General features: G+C 55.0%; 2 protein-coding genes across 2 annotated transcripts in view; one reads left to right on the top strand and one right to left on the bottom strand.

Annotated features, from left to right (window-relative positions):
* Positions 1-808: 808 nt before the first annotated feature.
* Positions 809-9,097, bottom strand: DAO (D-amino acid oxidase). Its single transcript, XM_058036688.1, has 11 exons — positions 9,006-9,097; positions 7,278-7,511; positions 7,036-7,150; positions 6,609-6,685; positions 6,161-6,226; positions 5,768-5,822; positions 5,232-5,336; positions 4,713-4,795; positions 3,526-3,643; positions 2,757-2,855; positions 809-2,453 (listed from the first exon to the last, which is right to left on the bottom strand). Exons 2-11 carry the CDS (start codon positions 7,469-7,471, stop codon positions 2,319-2,321), a joined length of 1,047 nt encoding a protein of 348 aa, XP_057892671.1. The 5' UTR covers positions 7,472-7,511; positions 9,006-9,097; the 3' UTR covers positions 809-2,318.
* A 931-nt stretch (positions 9,098-10,028) lies between these two features.
* Positions 10,029-14,585, top strand: part of SSH1 (slingshot protein phosphatase 1) — a 34,878-nt gene continuing 30,321 nt past the window's right edge. Inside the window, exon 1 of the mRNA XM_058037080.1 lies at positions 10,029-10,109. Coding sequence (XP_057893063.1) covers positions 10,044-10,109 — 66 coding nt within the window. The 5' untranslated portion in view covers positions 10,029-10,043. The remainder of the gene's footprint in view (positions 10,110-14,585) is intronic.

Raw genomic sequence — 14,585 nt, 5'->3', positions numbered from 1 at the left:
ACTTTTTGGCATCCTCAGGCATTTCTAAAGCTCATCCTCAGGATTATGGAATATCCTGAGCTGGAAGGGAGCACAGGGATCATCCAGTTCAACTCCTCAACAATCCCACCCTGTGCATCCCTGGGAATGGTGTCCAAACACTCTTTGAGCTCTGGCAGGAGTTTCCCAAATGCCAGAGCTGCTGTTTGCTGACTTCCCTGATACTTGATGTGCTTCCAGCTTTGTTCTGGGTCACAGGAGGTCCTTGTGGAGTTTCTAAAATGTGCTGACACTGGAGATGAGAGGTGGTGCTTTGTGTGTGTCAGAGGACAGGCAGGAATTGTCCAGGCCCCGTTCCCTGACCTTCCCTGGCCTCAAAATGAATTTTAATCCCTCTGATTAAAATTTATTTTGATAATTGATTAAAATTGATAAAACTGAAAAAAGTGGAGATTTGCTGTGGCTGCCCCATCCCTGGAAGTGTCCAAGGCCAGGTTGGAGAGGGCTTGGAGAAACCTGGCCTAGTGGAAGGTGTCCCTGCCCTGGACTGGATGATCTTCAAGGTCCCTTCCCATCCAAATCCACAATTCTGTGAGTTCTTAATGCCCTGGGCACTGTCAGCAACCAGAGATCTTCACAGGATGATATTCCAGGATTCCTGGTCTGCTCGGAATCTGGAGTGATGACTCCTACTCCTCCAGGATTAAATATTTAGGAAAAATGTGTGTGGACACATGGAATGATGAACTCCTGGGACATTTCTGTGGAATCAGCACTTGAGGCCTTTCCTGTGCCATCACTGAGAGGAAGAACCACCATGCACAGGAGATTTGAACATTCCCTTTATTGGTCACACAGATTAAATTGAGGCCTTTAGAAAACAGACAGAGTTAACCTGCAAATGTAATTACAGATCAGCTCACTCCTGTTTGCCCAGAGGCCACGTGGGATCACAGGGCTCCTGCAGGCTCTGAGATCAAAGAATCAGCTGCTTCTTGTCAGGTGTACAGTGATTTCCTACACCCCTGTTTGTCCAGTGGAATTTTCCCAAAATCACCAAAGTGGGGCTGGATTTGCAGCAGAGAACAAGCTCCTGAATGTCTCATATTTGGAATAAATGAAGGGCTCCAGTTCCCCTGAATGGCTTTTCCTGAGGTGGCATCACAGACCCTTGAGTTCAGCATTAATCAGCAGGGAATTTCCTCCAGCCTTTGTTTTCCTGACTTTACCCAGTGACTGCAGCATTTCCAGGGAAGCTGGGAATGCTTTGGACAGTGGCTCCCAATTCCCTCAGCCCAGCTGTGTCTGCTGAGCCCAGCAGGGAGGTGCCCACGCTGCTGAGCTATTCCTGGCACACAGAGTCAGCAGGAGACAGGAGCTGCACCACGGATGAGTAAGGAGCACTTGGCTTATCCACACAGGAGAGTGAGCCAGGCACTGTGCTGGGCTCACCACAGCCTTTGGATCTGAGGCTTCCTCACCATCCTGGCTGGGATTGGTTTGTAAAGCAGGAAAGACACATGGAAGGGAAAGATCAGCCAGGCTGTGTCTTCAGAACAGTGTGTTGGTCCCCAAAAGCATCCCTGATCACCCCAAAAAGTCCTGCTCCTCCTTTGAGGAGCACAACCTTCCCCAAGCCAGGCCCTCGCTCCAAGCTGGGAGAAATGGGAAGCTGAGGGGCCCGTGGGAGTTTTAGGGACAAGAAGAGCTATTTTCTTATGCTCTCTGCTATATATAGAGCCTGGCAAGCCCACAGGGCTGGAACAAGTTGCTTTTGTTGCTAAAACATGGTTTGGAAAGGCCATTTTAGGCAAGTGCTGCTGTCTGGTGCCAGCTACACTAAGCAGGTGCTGTGGCCCGAGCTTTGTCCTGGCAGGAATGTGAGGGGAACTGGAGTGAGCCAGGCACGTGCTCCCAGAGCTGCTGCTCCTTCCCTGGGAGCCTCAGAGCTTCTTCCTACTAAGGAGCTTTTGCCTCCTGGGGGGGAGCCTGTGAATCTAATTACACCCTGGGGTGTTGGAGCAGCCAGCAGAGGCCTCAGGTGTCCCCAGCTCCGTTTCAGATCCCGTCCCCTGGTGCAGATGAACTGCAGGGCTGTGCAGTGTTCAGCTGAACCCAGCCTGACCCCAGACAGCCCTCTCAGTGCACTTTGCCACGGGTGATTAGTCCATATTTGAAAGCCTTTCCTCCAGGCAGGGTGTGGAGCGAGTGGAGACATCTGGAAAATGGCAGCGACCTGGAAATGAGACGCTGAGAGCCAAGTGAATCCCTGTGCTGTTCCCATCCTTCTGCTGTGATTCCTAAGCCATTTTTGTCACACATTCCAGGGCAGCAGGAGCTCACAGACGGTGTCCTGGGGGGGTGCCCAGCTGCTGCTTCTCCTGCAGGATGGTCCCAAAGAGCCGAGCTGCTGCCATGGCACAGCCCCAGTGGATGGTGAGCCCAAAGCCGCCGTGCCCGTAGTTGTGAATCACCTGGGGGAGAAGCACAGAATCCCAGCATGGGCTGGGGAATCTCAGAGCCCTTCTTGTGCCATCCCCTGATGTGGGCAGGGACATCTCCTACAAGCCCAGGTTGCTCCAACAGATCCCTGAGCACTTCCAGGGATGGGGCAGGACATCAATCATTTCTTTGAGTGTCTCTGACATTTATCCCTGGGCTCAAAGATTCCCTCGCTGTGGTGGGGAGATGGAGAGAGGGATGATCACAGGAACAGGGCTTGTTTATCGCTGCCCCAGGCACAATTAACACGGTGATTAATTACACGGGGCGGGTACCTCTGCCTGGCGATTCCCCAGGCGGATGCTCTCCCTCTCCAGGCGCACCGAGGGCCGTGCTGGTCTCAGCCCGCTCCACTCCCCGACGATCTTTGCATTCTGGAAGCAAAAGCACGTCAGCACTGCACAGCATTCCTTGGAATCCTGCCAGCCAAACCTCACAGCACCAGCTGAGCCCTGAGGTGAGCAGGGACAGGAGCTTCCCATCCTGCAGCAGCTCCAGGCAGAACGGTTTGGGATGGCAGTGCCAGCCTGGAGCTGAGGCAAATCCCTGTGCCAAAGCCCCACAGCACCTTTCCTGCTAATCCAGGGAATAACAGCAGCACTGGGAGTGGACACAACCCAGCCTCACCCCACAGAACCCTTCTCTAAAGGTGTGGGGACAACGGGCTGGAACTTCCCAAAGCTCTGGCTCTATACATGAGTAATTATTATCCCTACAAACCTTGTCTCAGTGCCAGCCCCAGCCCTGCCTGTCCCTCAGCCAGGTGGAAGAGCCCTAGGTGTCCATGATGGACACACACAAACCCTGATGATGGACACACAGAAATCCTGATGATGGACCCATAGAAACCCTGATGATGGACCCACACAAACCCTGATGATGGACACACACAAACCCTGATGATGGACACATAGAAACCCTGATGATGGACACACACAAACCCTGACTCATGGAAACAGCTCCTGTACTTTGTCCCAGCACTCATTCCAGCATCCTGAGCCCCCCCAGCTCCCTGTGCCCCATGCTGGCAGTCAGGTCACCCACCTGGAGGGCTGGCAGCAGCTGGCAGCAGCTGTCCCAGATGGATTTGTGGTCCTTGGCACTGTTCTCCTCACTCCAGTTTCCGTGCTGGTAAACCCCTCCCAGGACTGTGAACTCGCTCCTGCACCAGGAGCCAAAGGAGACACACAGGGGTGGTGGCTTGTCCCCAGCTGTCCCCTGTGGGGCCACCACGTGGAGTGACACTGTGTGAGCGTGGTGATGCATCCTGCTACACCCTGAGCCTGCAAAATATTCCTGTGGGAGGAACTCCCACCTGGAGCAGGCAGGGAGAGGAGCCTGCAGGTCTGCTCGTGAGCAAGTCACTCATTAAATCCTGTCAGCCCTTCTTTGTCTGGGCAAAGCAGACAGATAATTCCATCCTTATCAAACAGGTCTGCCCCTGCCTGGCTCAGCAAGAGCTGGGAGGAACAGGATGGCTCTGGAGGGGAGCACAGAGATTGGTACTGCTGCTGCCCCAAACTCCTGTGGATTAACAGAACAAGAGGCAGGTTAAGGCTGAGGGGGCCTGGAGGTGTCTCTATGGCTGGACCCTTCCAAAACCTTGCTTGATCATTGGGAAGCACAAAAGCCAAAGGAGGGACCCTCCAGGGCTGAGCTGTCCAGCAGGGAAGGGGTGCCCTCACATGAGAACTGGATCCAGCTCTTCCTTTGGGATCAGCCCTGACAGCTCCAGCTGAAACAAGCACAGGCAGAGGAATTCATTGGGCCTGTGATCAGGAATCACTCAGAATGTGCTGCACTGGGGCTGTGAACCTGCAAAGCTCCTCTTTGCATCCTGGCTTACTGCCTGAGCCTGAAATGTGAGGACAATAGGAAGTGCCAGAGATGCAGCATTCAGATGTGAAAACAAAACTTCTCCCCCAAAATATCCACTCCACTGTCAGTGTTTGGCTGTTTGGGAACTTGGCCAGGGTGGAGTTTGCCTTGGTGGGGTTTGGTCCTTGGGAAAGGACAGGACATGGGAGCACGGTGGTGCTGGGTGCTCTCTGTGCTGACTGGGAGCTCCCTCTCTTTGCTGTCCACGTCCTTCTGCTCTCCTCCCACACAGCAAGAACAGCACCAGGGATGAAGCCAGGCCTGGCAGACACAGCAGGAGCCATGTCCCAGCCCAGGCTTTGGGGACAGTGGCAGAGGAATGTCACTGGTGCCAGCCAGCCCTGCTCACCTACCCTGGGATGACATAGGGCGAGTTGTAGATCCCGGATTTGAGGTCGTGAGTGATGATGAAATGCTTCACCCATGGGGCCAGCACCTGGGACATGAAAGAGAGAGTCAGAATGGGTGCCAGGCTCAGGGGACAGCAGGAGGGATGTGAGGATCCAGATATGGGACCCTCCCTTAGCTCAGTGTTCCCTGTGCTGGCTTCCCTGGGAAGTTGGGAAAACCGGAGTGCAGGCAGGGAGGAGCTTTTACTCACCTGTGTTTCTCCAAATAATCACCACCTTCCCCCAAAGATTTTGTCTTTTTATTATTATGCCTCTGACCTCTCCCAGCCCTCACCCTATGGACATTCCCAGAGCTGGACCAGGAATGGGATCTGTTGGTTCCACATGAGCAGTGTTTGCTGGGAACCAGGGCCTGACCCCAGTGTGGACCCAGCCACAAGGCCGTGGTTCTCCCCAGAGGGCACAGCCACTGCTCGTGGTACAGATGGGTTTTTGGGGAGCCCCAGGCCTGCCCCAGCTCACCCTGATGATCTGGCCCCGGCCAGGCTGCAGCTCTGGGTCAGGCTGCAGCTCCCCTGAGCGCATCCCACTGCAGTTCAGCACCACATCCACACCCTGGGAGAACAGCTGAGGAGAGAGGGAGCAGCACACAGGGATTATGTTCCACAGAGGCACAACATTCCTGCTTCCAAACCAGCCAAGTGCTCTTTCCAACAGTCAGGAAATGGATAAAGCATAAGGGGCAGATCCAGGGCACAGCTTCTTCCCCAGCCAGCTCCTGCTGACATCCCATGTGTGCCACCAAGCCATTCCAGGGAAAGCTGCCAATCCATGCTGGATAAATGCTCTACCCCAACCTCTGACAGCCATCCCTTAATACCCAAAACCTTTTATCTTTCCTGGTAGAATTTATTTTCTGGATTTTGGCATAGTCTTGCTGCTGTTCTCTGTCCCATCGCTCGTGCCAAGGAATATCCCAGAGCAGCCCCTGCTGGATGCTGCTTCTCCCCTCTGGGATGGGGCTGTGCCCTCTGCCCTGGCTCCACATCCCCACTCACCTCCTGGAAAGACTCAACCTTCTTATGGAAAAACTTCACTCCCCTCTGCATCAGCCTGGGAAGCAAAAGTTCATTTGTTACTGGCAAATTAAAAGGAAATGTTCAATACAAGGACACCTGCTCAGCATTAGAAATTACAGGACAGGAATAAAATCAAAGCCCAAATTCTTCCAAAAGCACTTGGATACAGCTCCAAGTATCCCATTACTTTGATTTTTGTCATGCAAAAATTGCACTCCTGGGCTCACTGTTAATGTGTTACCCCACTGGGGCATTGAACAGGAATTCCAGAACCTCTTCCCAGGGATGGATCTCTGCCCACCCTATCCTGATGGGCAGGATGAAAATCCACACCTGCAGCCAGAGGGAGCAGGAGCAGCTGCACTCACTCACCTGTTGGTGAGCCAGGGCAGGTAACTCCTGCCCTCCAGCATCAGCGCCGTGTTGAACCAGCCATGGCTGAAAGAGGAGGAGAGGGGGCTGTGAGCACCTGCAGGAGCCTCCTGCCCCAACATTCCTGACAGCCACCGTGGCTCTGGGACCCCAAATCCCCCTGGGACCCTCCTCACATGAGTGCATGATTTTCCCTCCCTTTTTACAGCATAAAACACCACCTGGTTTTCCTCTCCTATTTTGACATTGAGGTAAGAGAGGAGCCTGAATGGTTTCTATGCTGGGCCATTTGAGCTGTTGCTTACTTATTTGAAGGGAAGCATTTTTAAAGAAGTGAGGACGTTTCTACACCTGCAGTTCCTTGTCCCACTTCATCCTGCCAGGGCTGCATTCAGGAGGTATCCAGGACTGTCCTACCCGAGTCTCCAAAAACCACACTGAAAAATACCTGTAACCAGGGAAGAGTTCAAGTTCTTTTGGTGTCAAGTGCCTGAATCCCAGGACAATGTTCCTCCAGGATGGGTCCTGAAGAGAAAGAGCTGAGATCATTAATGAGCCGAGAATAATGTCCTGAAATCATTAATGAGCTGGGAAATAATGTCCTGAGATCATTAATGAGCTGGCATCACCGTGGGACAGGAGCCATGGGACACAGCCCATGCCAGAGGGACACAGCTGGATGTGCAGCTGCCAGCACAGCTGGACAGGCTCTGTCACTCCCACTCTCCCATTGGATCCTCACATCAATATTGCCTCAGGAGCACAGAAAACACCACGTCCCAAGGCAAATTTGGAAATATTGGGAAGGGCTGGCTGGAAGAAGCACAGCCCCTGGAACCCTCCCCAGCCCAGGCTGTGACCTGCTCCTTCCTTACCGGCGGTGGCTCCCTGAACAGGTTGTAGCCAGAAATGAGGAAAAGTCCCATTTCCTTGGCCGCTGGGGAGTGCAGCTGCCCAAGGAGGTGATCGAACGTCTCTTTATTCCAGAGCCTGGCGTGAGAATGGGACAGTGGTGGCTCTGCCAGCCCCATGGAGCTGTGCCAGGGCAGCTCATGGCACACAGGGAGAGGGGACAGGGACCATCCTCATCCTCCTCATCCTCCTGCCGCTGCCTTACGTCTCCTGCAGGTTGCCGCGGTCGCTCACGTAGGGCTGCCACAGCCCGGCTGCCCCGTCGCTGGTGGTGTGGGGGGTGAAGTGGTCGGCGTAGATCTCCAGCTGCAGGGAGGGCAGCAGGCTCTGGAACTGCTCCTGGATGCACAGGGCGCTGGAGAGCCCGATCACCCCGGCCCCGATGACGGCTACACGCATGGCTGCGGCTCCGAGGGCACGGCTGGGGCTGCGGGACAAGCTGGGGACACCACGGGGGAGCATCAGCTCCTGCGGGAGCTCAGCTGCACTGCCAGAGCAGCAGGGAAGGGCTGAGCTCCTCGTGGTTCATTCTTGTAAAGCCTCCCAGCCCTCCTCAAGCTCTGATCCAGGAATCATGGATGGGGATTGTGGTTCCTCACAGCGTCTCCACGCATGGATGTGCCAGCAGAAAAGCTGCAGCGTGGCTGGCATGGGTGCACTGCTGGCACAAGGAGCTCCAGGTGTGTGATGCCCCAGGGATCCTCCTGTGTGTCCCACCAGCCACAGGGATGCTGGAGCACCCACCACAGCTCCATTTCCCAAGGAACACATGGTGAACCCTCCACTCCCAGTGACCCAACCCTGCTCCGAGTGGGCACGGGTGAAAAAGATGGGAAGCAGCAGTTGTTTCCCAGGGAGCAATGCCAGCTGTGATGGGTGCAAGGTTGGATCCTCGCACCATTGTCACCCACAGGGCTGCACAGGAGGGTGGCTGTGCCACCACCCCTAACCCTTCCAGGCACAGCTGGGAGGGTGGCTGTGGGTAAATTCTGGCTGCAAATCAGAGAATCACAGAATCACAGAATCTCAGAATTCACACAATCACTGGGTTGGAAGAGACCTTCAAGATCATTGAGTCCAACCCAGCCCAAACACGTCAGCTAAACTCTGGCCCCCAGTGCCACATCCAGGCTCTGTTAAACACACCCAGGGATGGTGACTCCACCACCTCCCGGGGCAGAACATTCCAGAACTTTATCACGCTTTCCAGAAAAAACTTTTTCCTGATATCCAACCTGTATTTCCCTTGGTGCAGCTTGAGACTGTGGTTCTGTCAGTTCCTGGAGAAAGAGCCCAACCCTGTCATACTAAAACAACCTTTCAGGGAGTTGTAGAGAGTGATAAGGTCACCCTTGAGTCTCCTTTTCTCCAGGCTAAACACCCCCAGCTCCCTCAGGGGTTCCTCACAGGGTTTGTGTTCCCAGCCCCTCACCAGCCCTGTTGCCTCCTCTGGATGTGCTCCAGAGTCTCAATGTCCTCCCCAAACTGAGGGGCCAGAGCTGGACACAGCTGCAGCCCCTCACCATCCTCTGGTTCCCTCCTGACAGCGCTTTCCTGCCTTGGAAAAGCCCTGTGGTCACTCCTGTGCAGGGAGTGGACAAAAACCAGTTTGGGGAAGAGCTGGGGGTGCAGATCCTTGGCTGGTTCTGGGAGCAGGAATAAATTCCAGCCTACAGGGTGGTTTTTTTTTTGGCCAAGGTGAAGTCCAGCATCTCTGCTGTGACAACGGGGGGGTGACATTTGCCAGGATGGAGGGATGAGTCATTGGAATGGCACAGTGGGAGCTGCTTCCCATCTGCCATGGTTTTATAACCCTCAGGACGCAGGGTCACCTCCTCCACAGGGACAGGGACTTGCCCCAGCTGCCCCTGCAGCGCCAGCTGAGGAGGATCTGCCAAAAAATAATGGGAATGCACATTTTCCACCAGTTTACCTGCGGAGTGTGGGGTCCCTGGAGCTGTCAGTGCCGTGTCCAGAGGCTTCAGAGTCAGAGTTGTTGCAGCTCAGCAGGGCAAGGTCTGAGTGTCCAGGGCAACAGGACCAAAGTCTGCCCTCGCTCTGGGAGGTGGAGTTGCCACGTGATGCCACTGGCAGGAGGCCCCAGAGCCATGGAAAACGGGGTCACCACCATCCATGGCAAAGTGCCACCCCTGCCTCTTGTCTGCATGGTGAGCACTGGCACACCAGGACACAGGGATGTGTTTGTGGGCATGGTCCTGGAGGTCTTTTCCAGCAGCAGTGATTCTGTGACTTCCCAGGATGTGGATTTGCAGAACCCCTTAGATTGGACAAGAGGACTGAGGTCAACCTTTGACTGATCACCATCTTGTCAACTAGACCACAGCACTAATGTCACATCCAGTTGCTTTTTGAACACAAAATTCCTGTGGGATTTGGATAAATTGAGTGCTTCTGGCTCAGTTTTTGAGTAGGAAGAGAGGCTGAGGGCATCAGGATTGTTCAGCCTGGAAAAGAGAAGGCATTGAAGGGACCTAATTGTGGCCTTCCAGTACCTGAAGGCAGCCGGATGGAAAAATGGAGAGTGATTATTTACAAGGGCCTGGAGTGACAGGACAAGAAGGAACAGCTTCCCACTGCCAGAGGGCAGGGTTAGATGGGATATTGGGAAGAAATTCCTCCCTGTGAGGCTGGGCAGGCCCTGGCTCAGACTGCCTAGAGAAGCTGTGGCTGCCTGGGAATGTCCCAGGTCAGGTCAGATGGAGTTTGGAGCAACCTGGGATAGTGGAATGTGTCCCTGCCATGGAATGGGATATTGGGGGCGGGATTCGGGGTGGGACGGGCCGGGAAGCCCCGCCCACCAAAACAAGCCCCGCCCGGCACCACAAATGAGCCACGCCCATGGAGGGAAGCTCCTCCCATTTCAGCCCCGCCCTTTCCCTCGCAGGCGCCGCCCCGGGCCCGCCCCTTCCCGGCGCGAGGGGGAGGCGGCCGCAGCCCCGCAGCTGCAGCCATGGCGCTGGTCACCCTGCAGCGCTCGCCGACCCCCAGCGCCGCCTCCTCGGCCAGCACGAGCGAGGTGAGCGGGGACGCCATGGGCAGGGACGGGGAGGGAACGGGAGGGTGAGCCCCGGGAGCGGCGGCGGCGGATGGGGAGCGGGGAGGGGCGGGGTGAGGCCCCGCTCGGCGCCAAGCCCCTGCAGCCCCCCCAGCATCTCACAACCCAGAGCTTCTGGCTCCATCACCCTCATGGTTCCGGCCTCACGGCTCTGGCCCTTCACAGCTTTCCCCTTCCAGCCCCTGGTTCCACCCCCTCGCGGCCCCTTGGCCCTCCACAGCCACTTGTCCCCTGTTTCATCCCCCCGCATTCCCATGGCCTGACTTCCGACAGCCCCCTGGCACCGGCTCAGCCCCTCACAGGCTCCCCAGCCCCTGCTTTCAGGCCCTTCACAGGCGCTGGTCCCTCATGGCTCCCAGCCCTACAGAACCCTGGTCCCCCATAGCCCCTTCCCCCCAGCCTTCCTCCCCACCAGCCCCCGGCCCAGCTCAACCCCTCACAGCCCTCACCCCATCCCCTCTCATAGCCCCCGATGCTGCCCAGCCCCAGCCTTTTGATGCTGCCAGGCTGAGCCAGGCCTGCCATCCCCCCACACACATCCCCATTCCCCTGTAACTGTCCCCCATTCCAGCCCTCAGCTGGCAGGGAGCCTGAGCTCCCTAAACCCTGGGGCAGCCTGCTTCACCTTTCTCACGGCAGGTAAATCTCTGGGCAGAGTGCTGGGCCTGTCTGCATGGAGCAGCTGTGCTGGCCCTTGTCCCTGCTTGGCATCCCAGAGCTGCCAGCACCTCCTGCCCCAGGGATGCTCTGCTTTGCCCTGTGTTATCCCTCTGTCCGTGGCACCACCTTTCCCCACATCTGCTGCCCCTCTGGAAATTCACACCAGCCCTTCCCCAAGGTGACCGTTGTCATTTTGCCAGGAGCAGCTCCCATCCTGCTCCACGCCACACCTGTGCCACTCCTCACACCTCTCTTTCCCCCAGCTCTGCTGCTCCAGGACCTGCACCTGCCACTTCACCGCCCCCGTGGTGCCATCCGTGTCCTGCTGGCCTGGCACTGCGTGTCCCAGCCCTGCTGCACACCTCCTCCACTCCTGTGCCCCAGGAATGCCCTCTCCTGCCTCTGCCCAGCCTTGGCCTTCTGCTTCCCCCCACACAGCTCCCACGTGCCATCCAAACAGCTGCCCCTCCAGTTTCTCTTGCTTCTCACCTTTTTCCCTCCTAACCCATCTCCTTTGTGACCCTCAAAGACAGGCCTGGTGTTTCTCTGCACATCCTCTCCCCCCCAAGCTTCTTTCCTTTGATGTTCACTGCCCTTGGCTTCGCTCTGTCCCCTCTCCTGCCAGGTAAACAATCCTATTTGTCACCTGTCAGGTCCCTGTGACTCCCCCGATTAGCTGGGCTGAGGGGGGAGCAGAGGGGGGAGCCACAAAGCTCCCAGGTTCTCCCTGGCCCCAGGGGCTGCAGGCACCCAGTTTGGGCCATGCTGTGCCAACTGTGGAGCTTGGAGATGTGAGCTGCACTTTTTGAAGGAGTTTTCAGAAGGAATTTTGTGGGGCCTGGTTTAGACAAAGTCTTAAACAAGACCTAGTCTAGAGAGATGAAAATGAGCTGTAACCCCAGAGCAGGCAGTGGAATTAGACTGGATTTAACTGGTGCAGGTGGGAGAGGAGGCAAAGCAGGCCTTGCCATGTACATCTGTCTTAGGCATTGCTTTGTGGCAGAGCTGCTGCTAGTGATTGAATTTTCTGTGGGGTGACCGTACAGTTCTCCTTTTTTCCTCCTAAAAATGCTGCCCCAAATTTGCCACCAGGTGTTGTCCATGGCAGGGCACTCACAGCTCAGCTCCCAAAGGAAGACACTGAGTCCTGATAGAATGGGCTCTTCTGGCATGGAATAAAATTATGATTTCCAGATTCTTTTTCCAGGTTCAGCATGTTGTTCTTTGTAAAGTTAATTTAAAGAAAAATCCCATAAAAACTGCCAGCCTGGTTCTGTTCTTTTAGGATCTTTCTTGCAAGGAAAGTCAGGGTAAATTTGGGCTTTTAGCTGAATAATTAGTAGAAGATATTTTAATGGGAAATGATGGCCACACATCCTTGCTAATTGTGGCTGTGCTACTGTGGTCTCTCCTAACTCAGGAGCCCAGAGGAATTTATAAAATGGATGCTGCTGCCTTGACATAGTGAGCCATAAACTCTTAGGTGAGAGTGGTTCACACACACGTGCAAACTTGCCCTGCTGGTGCATCTCCCTTGCACACACCTCCCACTCCCCTGGTCCTCCAGAGTGGCCACGCTCAGCACAGGCCCCAGGGAGGGTCTGCCCATGGTGGATGAGCAGCTCCAGAGCATCTCCACAGTGTGTGGTGCCCCCCAAACCCTGCCAGCTCCCAGGGGTGCTCTGAGCAGCACAGGACAGGCCAGGAGGGCTCGGCCTTGCTGCTGCCTCACTTTGGTTTTCCTGCAGTTTTTAGTAGAAAATACAGAGAAAGTCAGCTTTGGGAACAGCTCAGCTGCTGCAGGAGAGGAGCCCACAGCAGCTCCAGGCCCAGCCCTGCTGCTGAGCCCCAGCTGACGACATCCCAGAGTCATCATCCTCACAGTCACGTTTGTTTAAAAAGGGAAAAAAAGTTTTTCTCCCCTTTGTTGCTACGTGACAGCCCCAAACAAAAACAGGAGGGTGACCCTGCAAAGGTCCCAAACCTGCCAGACCTCCAGACCTTCCCAGGGCTGGGGGATCTGCCCGTGGGGGCACTGGGGCTTGGGGTGCTCTGGGGCCCTGCTGCAGCCCAGCTCTGCACTGTAAACAGACTAAAAATAGCCGTGGTATGCTCCTCACCCTCTGCCGGGTCAGTCGGGACAGCCTTGTGCATCTCCCTCCTCCAGAGGCCACAGCTCCAATATCCGGCCTCTGCTCTTGCATTTGCAGGACTTTCCCCCCCTGGCTTCACTTGGTTCTCACAGATTGTCAGCAGAGCAGCTCCTGTGCCCTGCAGCCTCCCAAATCCTGACTTGAGAGGATGGGGAGTGATCCAGGTCCCCTCATCCCTCCAGAGCTCCAGTCTTGAACATTTGAAATGGTGCAAAACTTGTACAAAACCACCTGGAAACAAGTAACTCTTCCAGGGACCTTTATTTGAATCCTTTATTTGTGGGTTCTGAGCAACCAGGATGTTCCCCAAGAGTCAGCACTGATGGAGCCTGATTCCTGCAAGGCTTGTGTCCCCCCAGCTTTGTCAGGATCAGGTGTGTTGTGAGTGTGAAGGATTTCATGTAAAGTCCCTGCTTTGCTTTTTGGGCCCAAATCTTCTCCCAGCACAGCCCTGCTCTCCAGAGGATGCTCCCAGCCCTTTCTCCTCTGCACTCACACAGAACCAAAGCAGAACTATCCCAGAGCCTGTTGTTTTGGTTGCTTTTTATTGTCAGCTCTGGATGCAATTAACCCCAACTCTGCTTTTCTCTGATAAGGAATTTTGTCTAAAAGCTACTCGGGAACTTGAAGGGAATGACTGCAGAGCATGACTCTGTGAAAATGCTTGGGTTTGAAGCAGGCTGAGGTCACACTTCTCTTTTGAGGACACTCAATAAAAGTGTAGTGTCACCTGAGCAGCCAGATTTGCTTCAAGGGGGGCTTTCCCCAAGTGCCTGGTGCAGAAGTGCCAATTTTGATCCACTCCTGCCACCAAAGCAGCGTGTTCCCTTGCAAGGCAGCAGGCAGAGTGTGACAGTATTCACAGGGGTCTCAGGTTGAGGGAAGAAACAAGGATTTGACTCTGTGTTTCAGAAGGCTTGATTTTTTATTTTATGCTATATATTACATTAAAACTATATTAAAAGAATAGAACAAAAAATTTCCTCAGAAAGCTAAGAATAGAATAATAAAGAATGATAATAAAAGCTTGTGGCTCGGGCTCTCCGTCCGAGCCAGCTGAGCTGTGATTAGCTATTAATTAGAAACAACTAACATAAGCTAATCAAAGATCTACTTGTTGCATTCCACAGGAGCAGATAATCAATGCTTACATTTTGTTCCTGAGGCCTCTCAGGTTCTCAGGAGGAAAAATCCTGCGACAGCAGAGGACATGCATTGTCCCAGCGTGGGGACACGTGTGCCAGCACAGGTGGAGGTGGAACCTTGCCCTGCTTTGTGCTCCCTGGAGCTGCACATCAGGGACATTCCCAGGGAGCACTTTTGGCCGTGTCTTGGTGCTTGGGACACCCCAGTGTTGGTTATTCGTGGCTGCCAGCTGCTGCCCTCACGTGTGCGCGCGGTGGCAGCGAGGTGTGCGCCGGTGACGTCGGGGCTGGCGCTCCTCACAGCGCTCTGTGCTCCAGGACCAGCTTGCAGGATTAGAGCCTAATAGCCTGAAAATCCCCCTGAGCCCCTTTGTCACCCGGCGCCGGGTGCTGGTGCCATACAGGACTAGGGAGTGTCATTTCATTTAGCCCTGGCCCCAGGAGGAAAAACCCTGCAGGAAACAGCCCCTCACACCCTG

This window comes from Melospiza georgiana, chromosome 18 (assembly GCF_028018845.1).
Source record: "Melospiza georgiana isolate bMelGeo1 chromosome 18, bMelGeo1.pri, whole genome shotgun sequence".
Taxonomy (NCBI): Eukaryota; Metazoa; Chordata; class Aves; order Passeriformes; family Passerellidae; genus Melospiza; species Melospiza georgiana.
This window is presented reverse-complemented; position numbering and strand designations above follow the sequence as displayed.

Excerpts from the sequence above, each read along its gene's own strand:
- DAO (XM_058036688.1), bottom strand. The coding sequence starts at position 7,471 with ATGCGTGTAGCCGTCATCGGGGCCGGGGTGATCGGGCTCTCCAGCGCC. Across the intron at positions 7,151-7,277 it reads CGCGGCAACCTGCAGGAGAC|GCTCTGGAATAAAGAGACGT; the intron begins GTAAGGCAGCGG and ends TTCTCACGCCAG. Across the intron at positions 3,644-4,712 it reads TCGCCCTATGTCATCCCAGG|GAGCGAGTTCACAGTCCTGG; the intron begins GTAGGTGAGCAG and ends CTCCTGGTGCAG.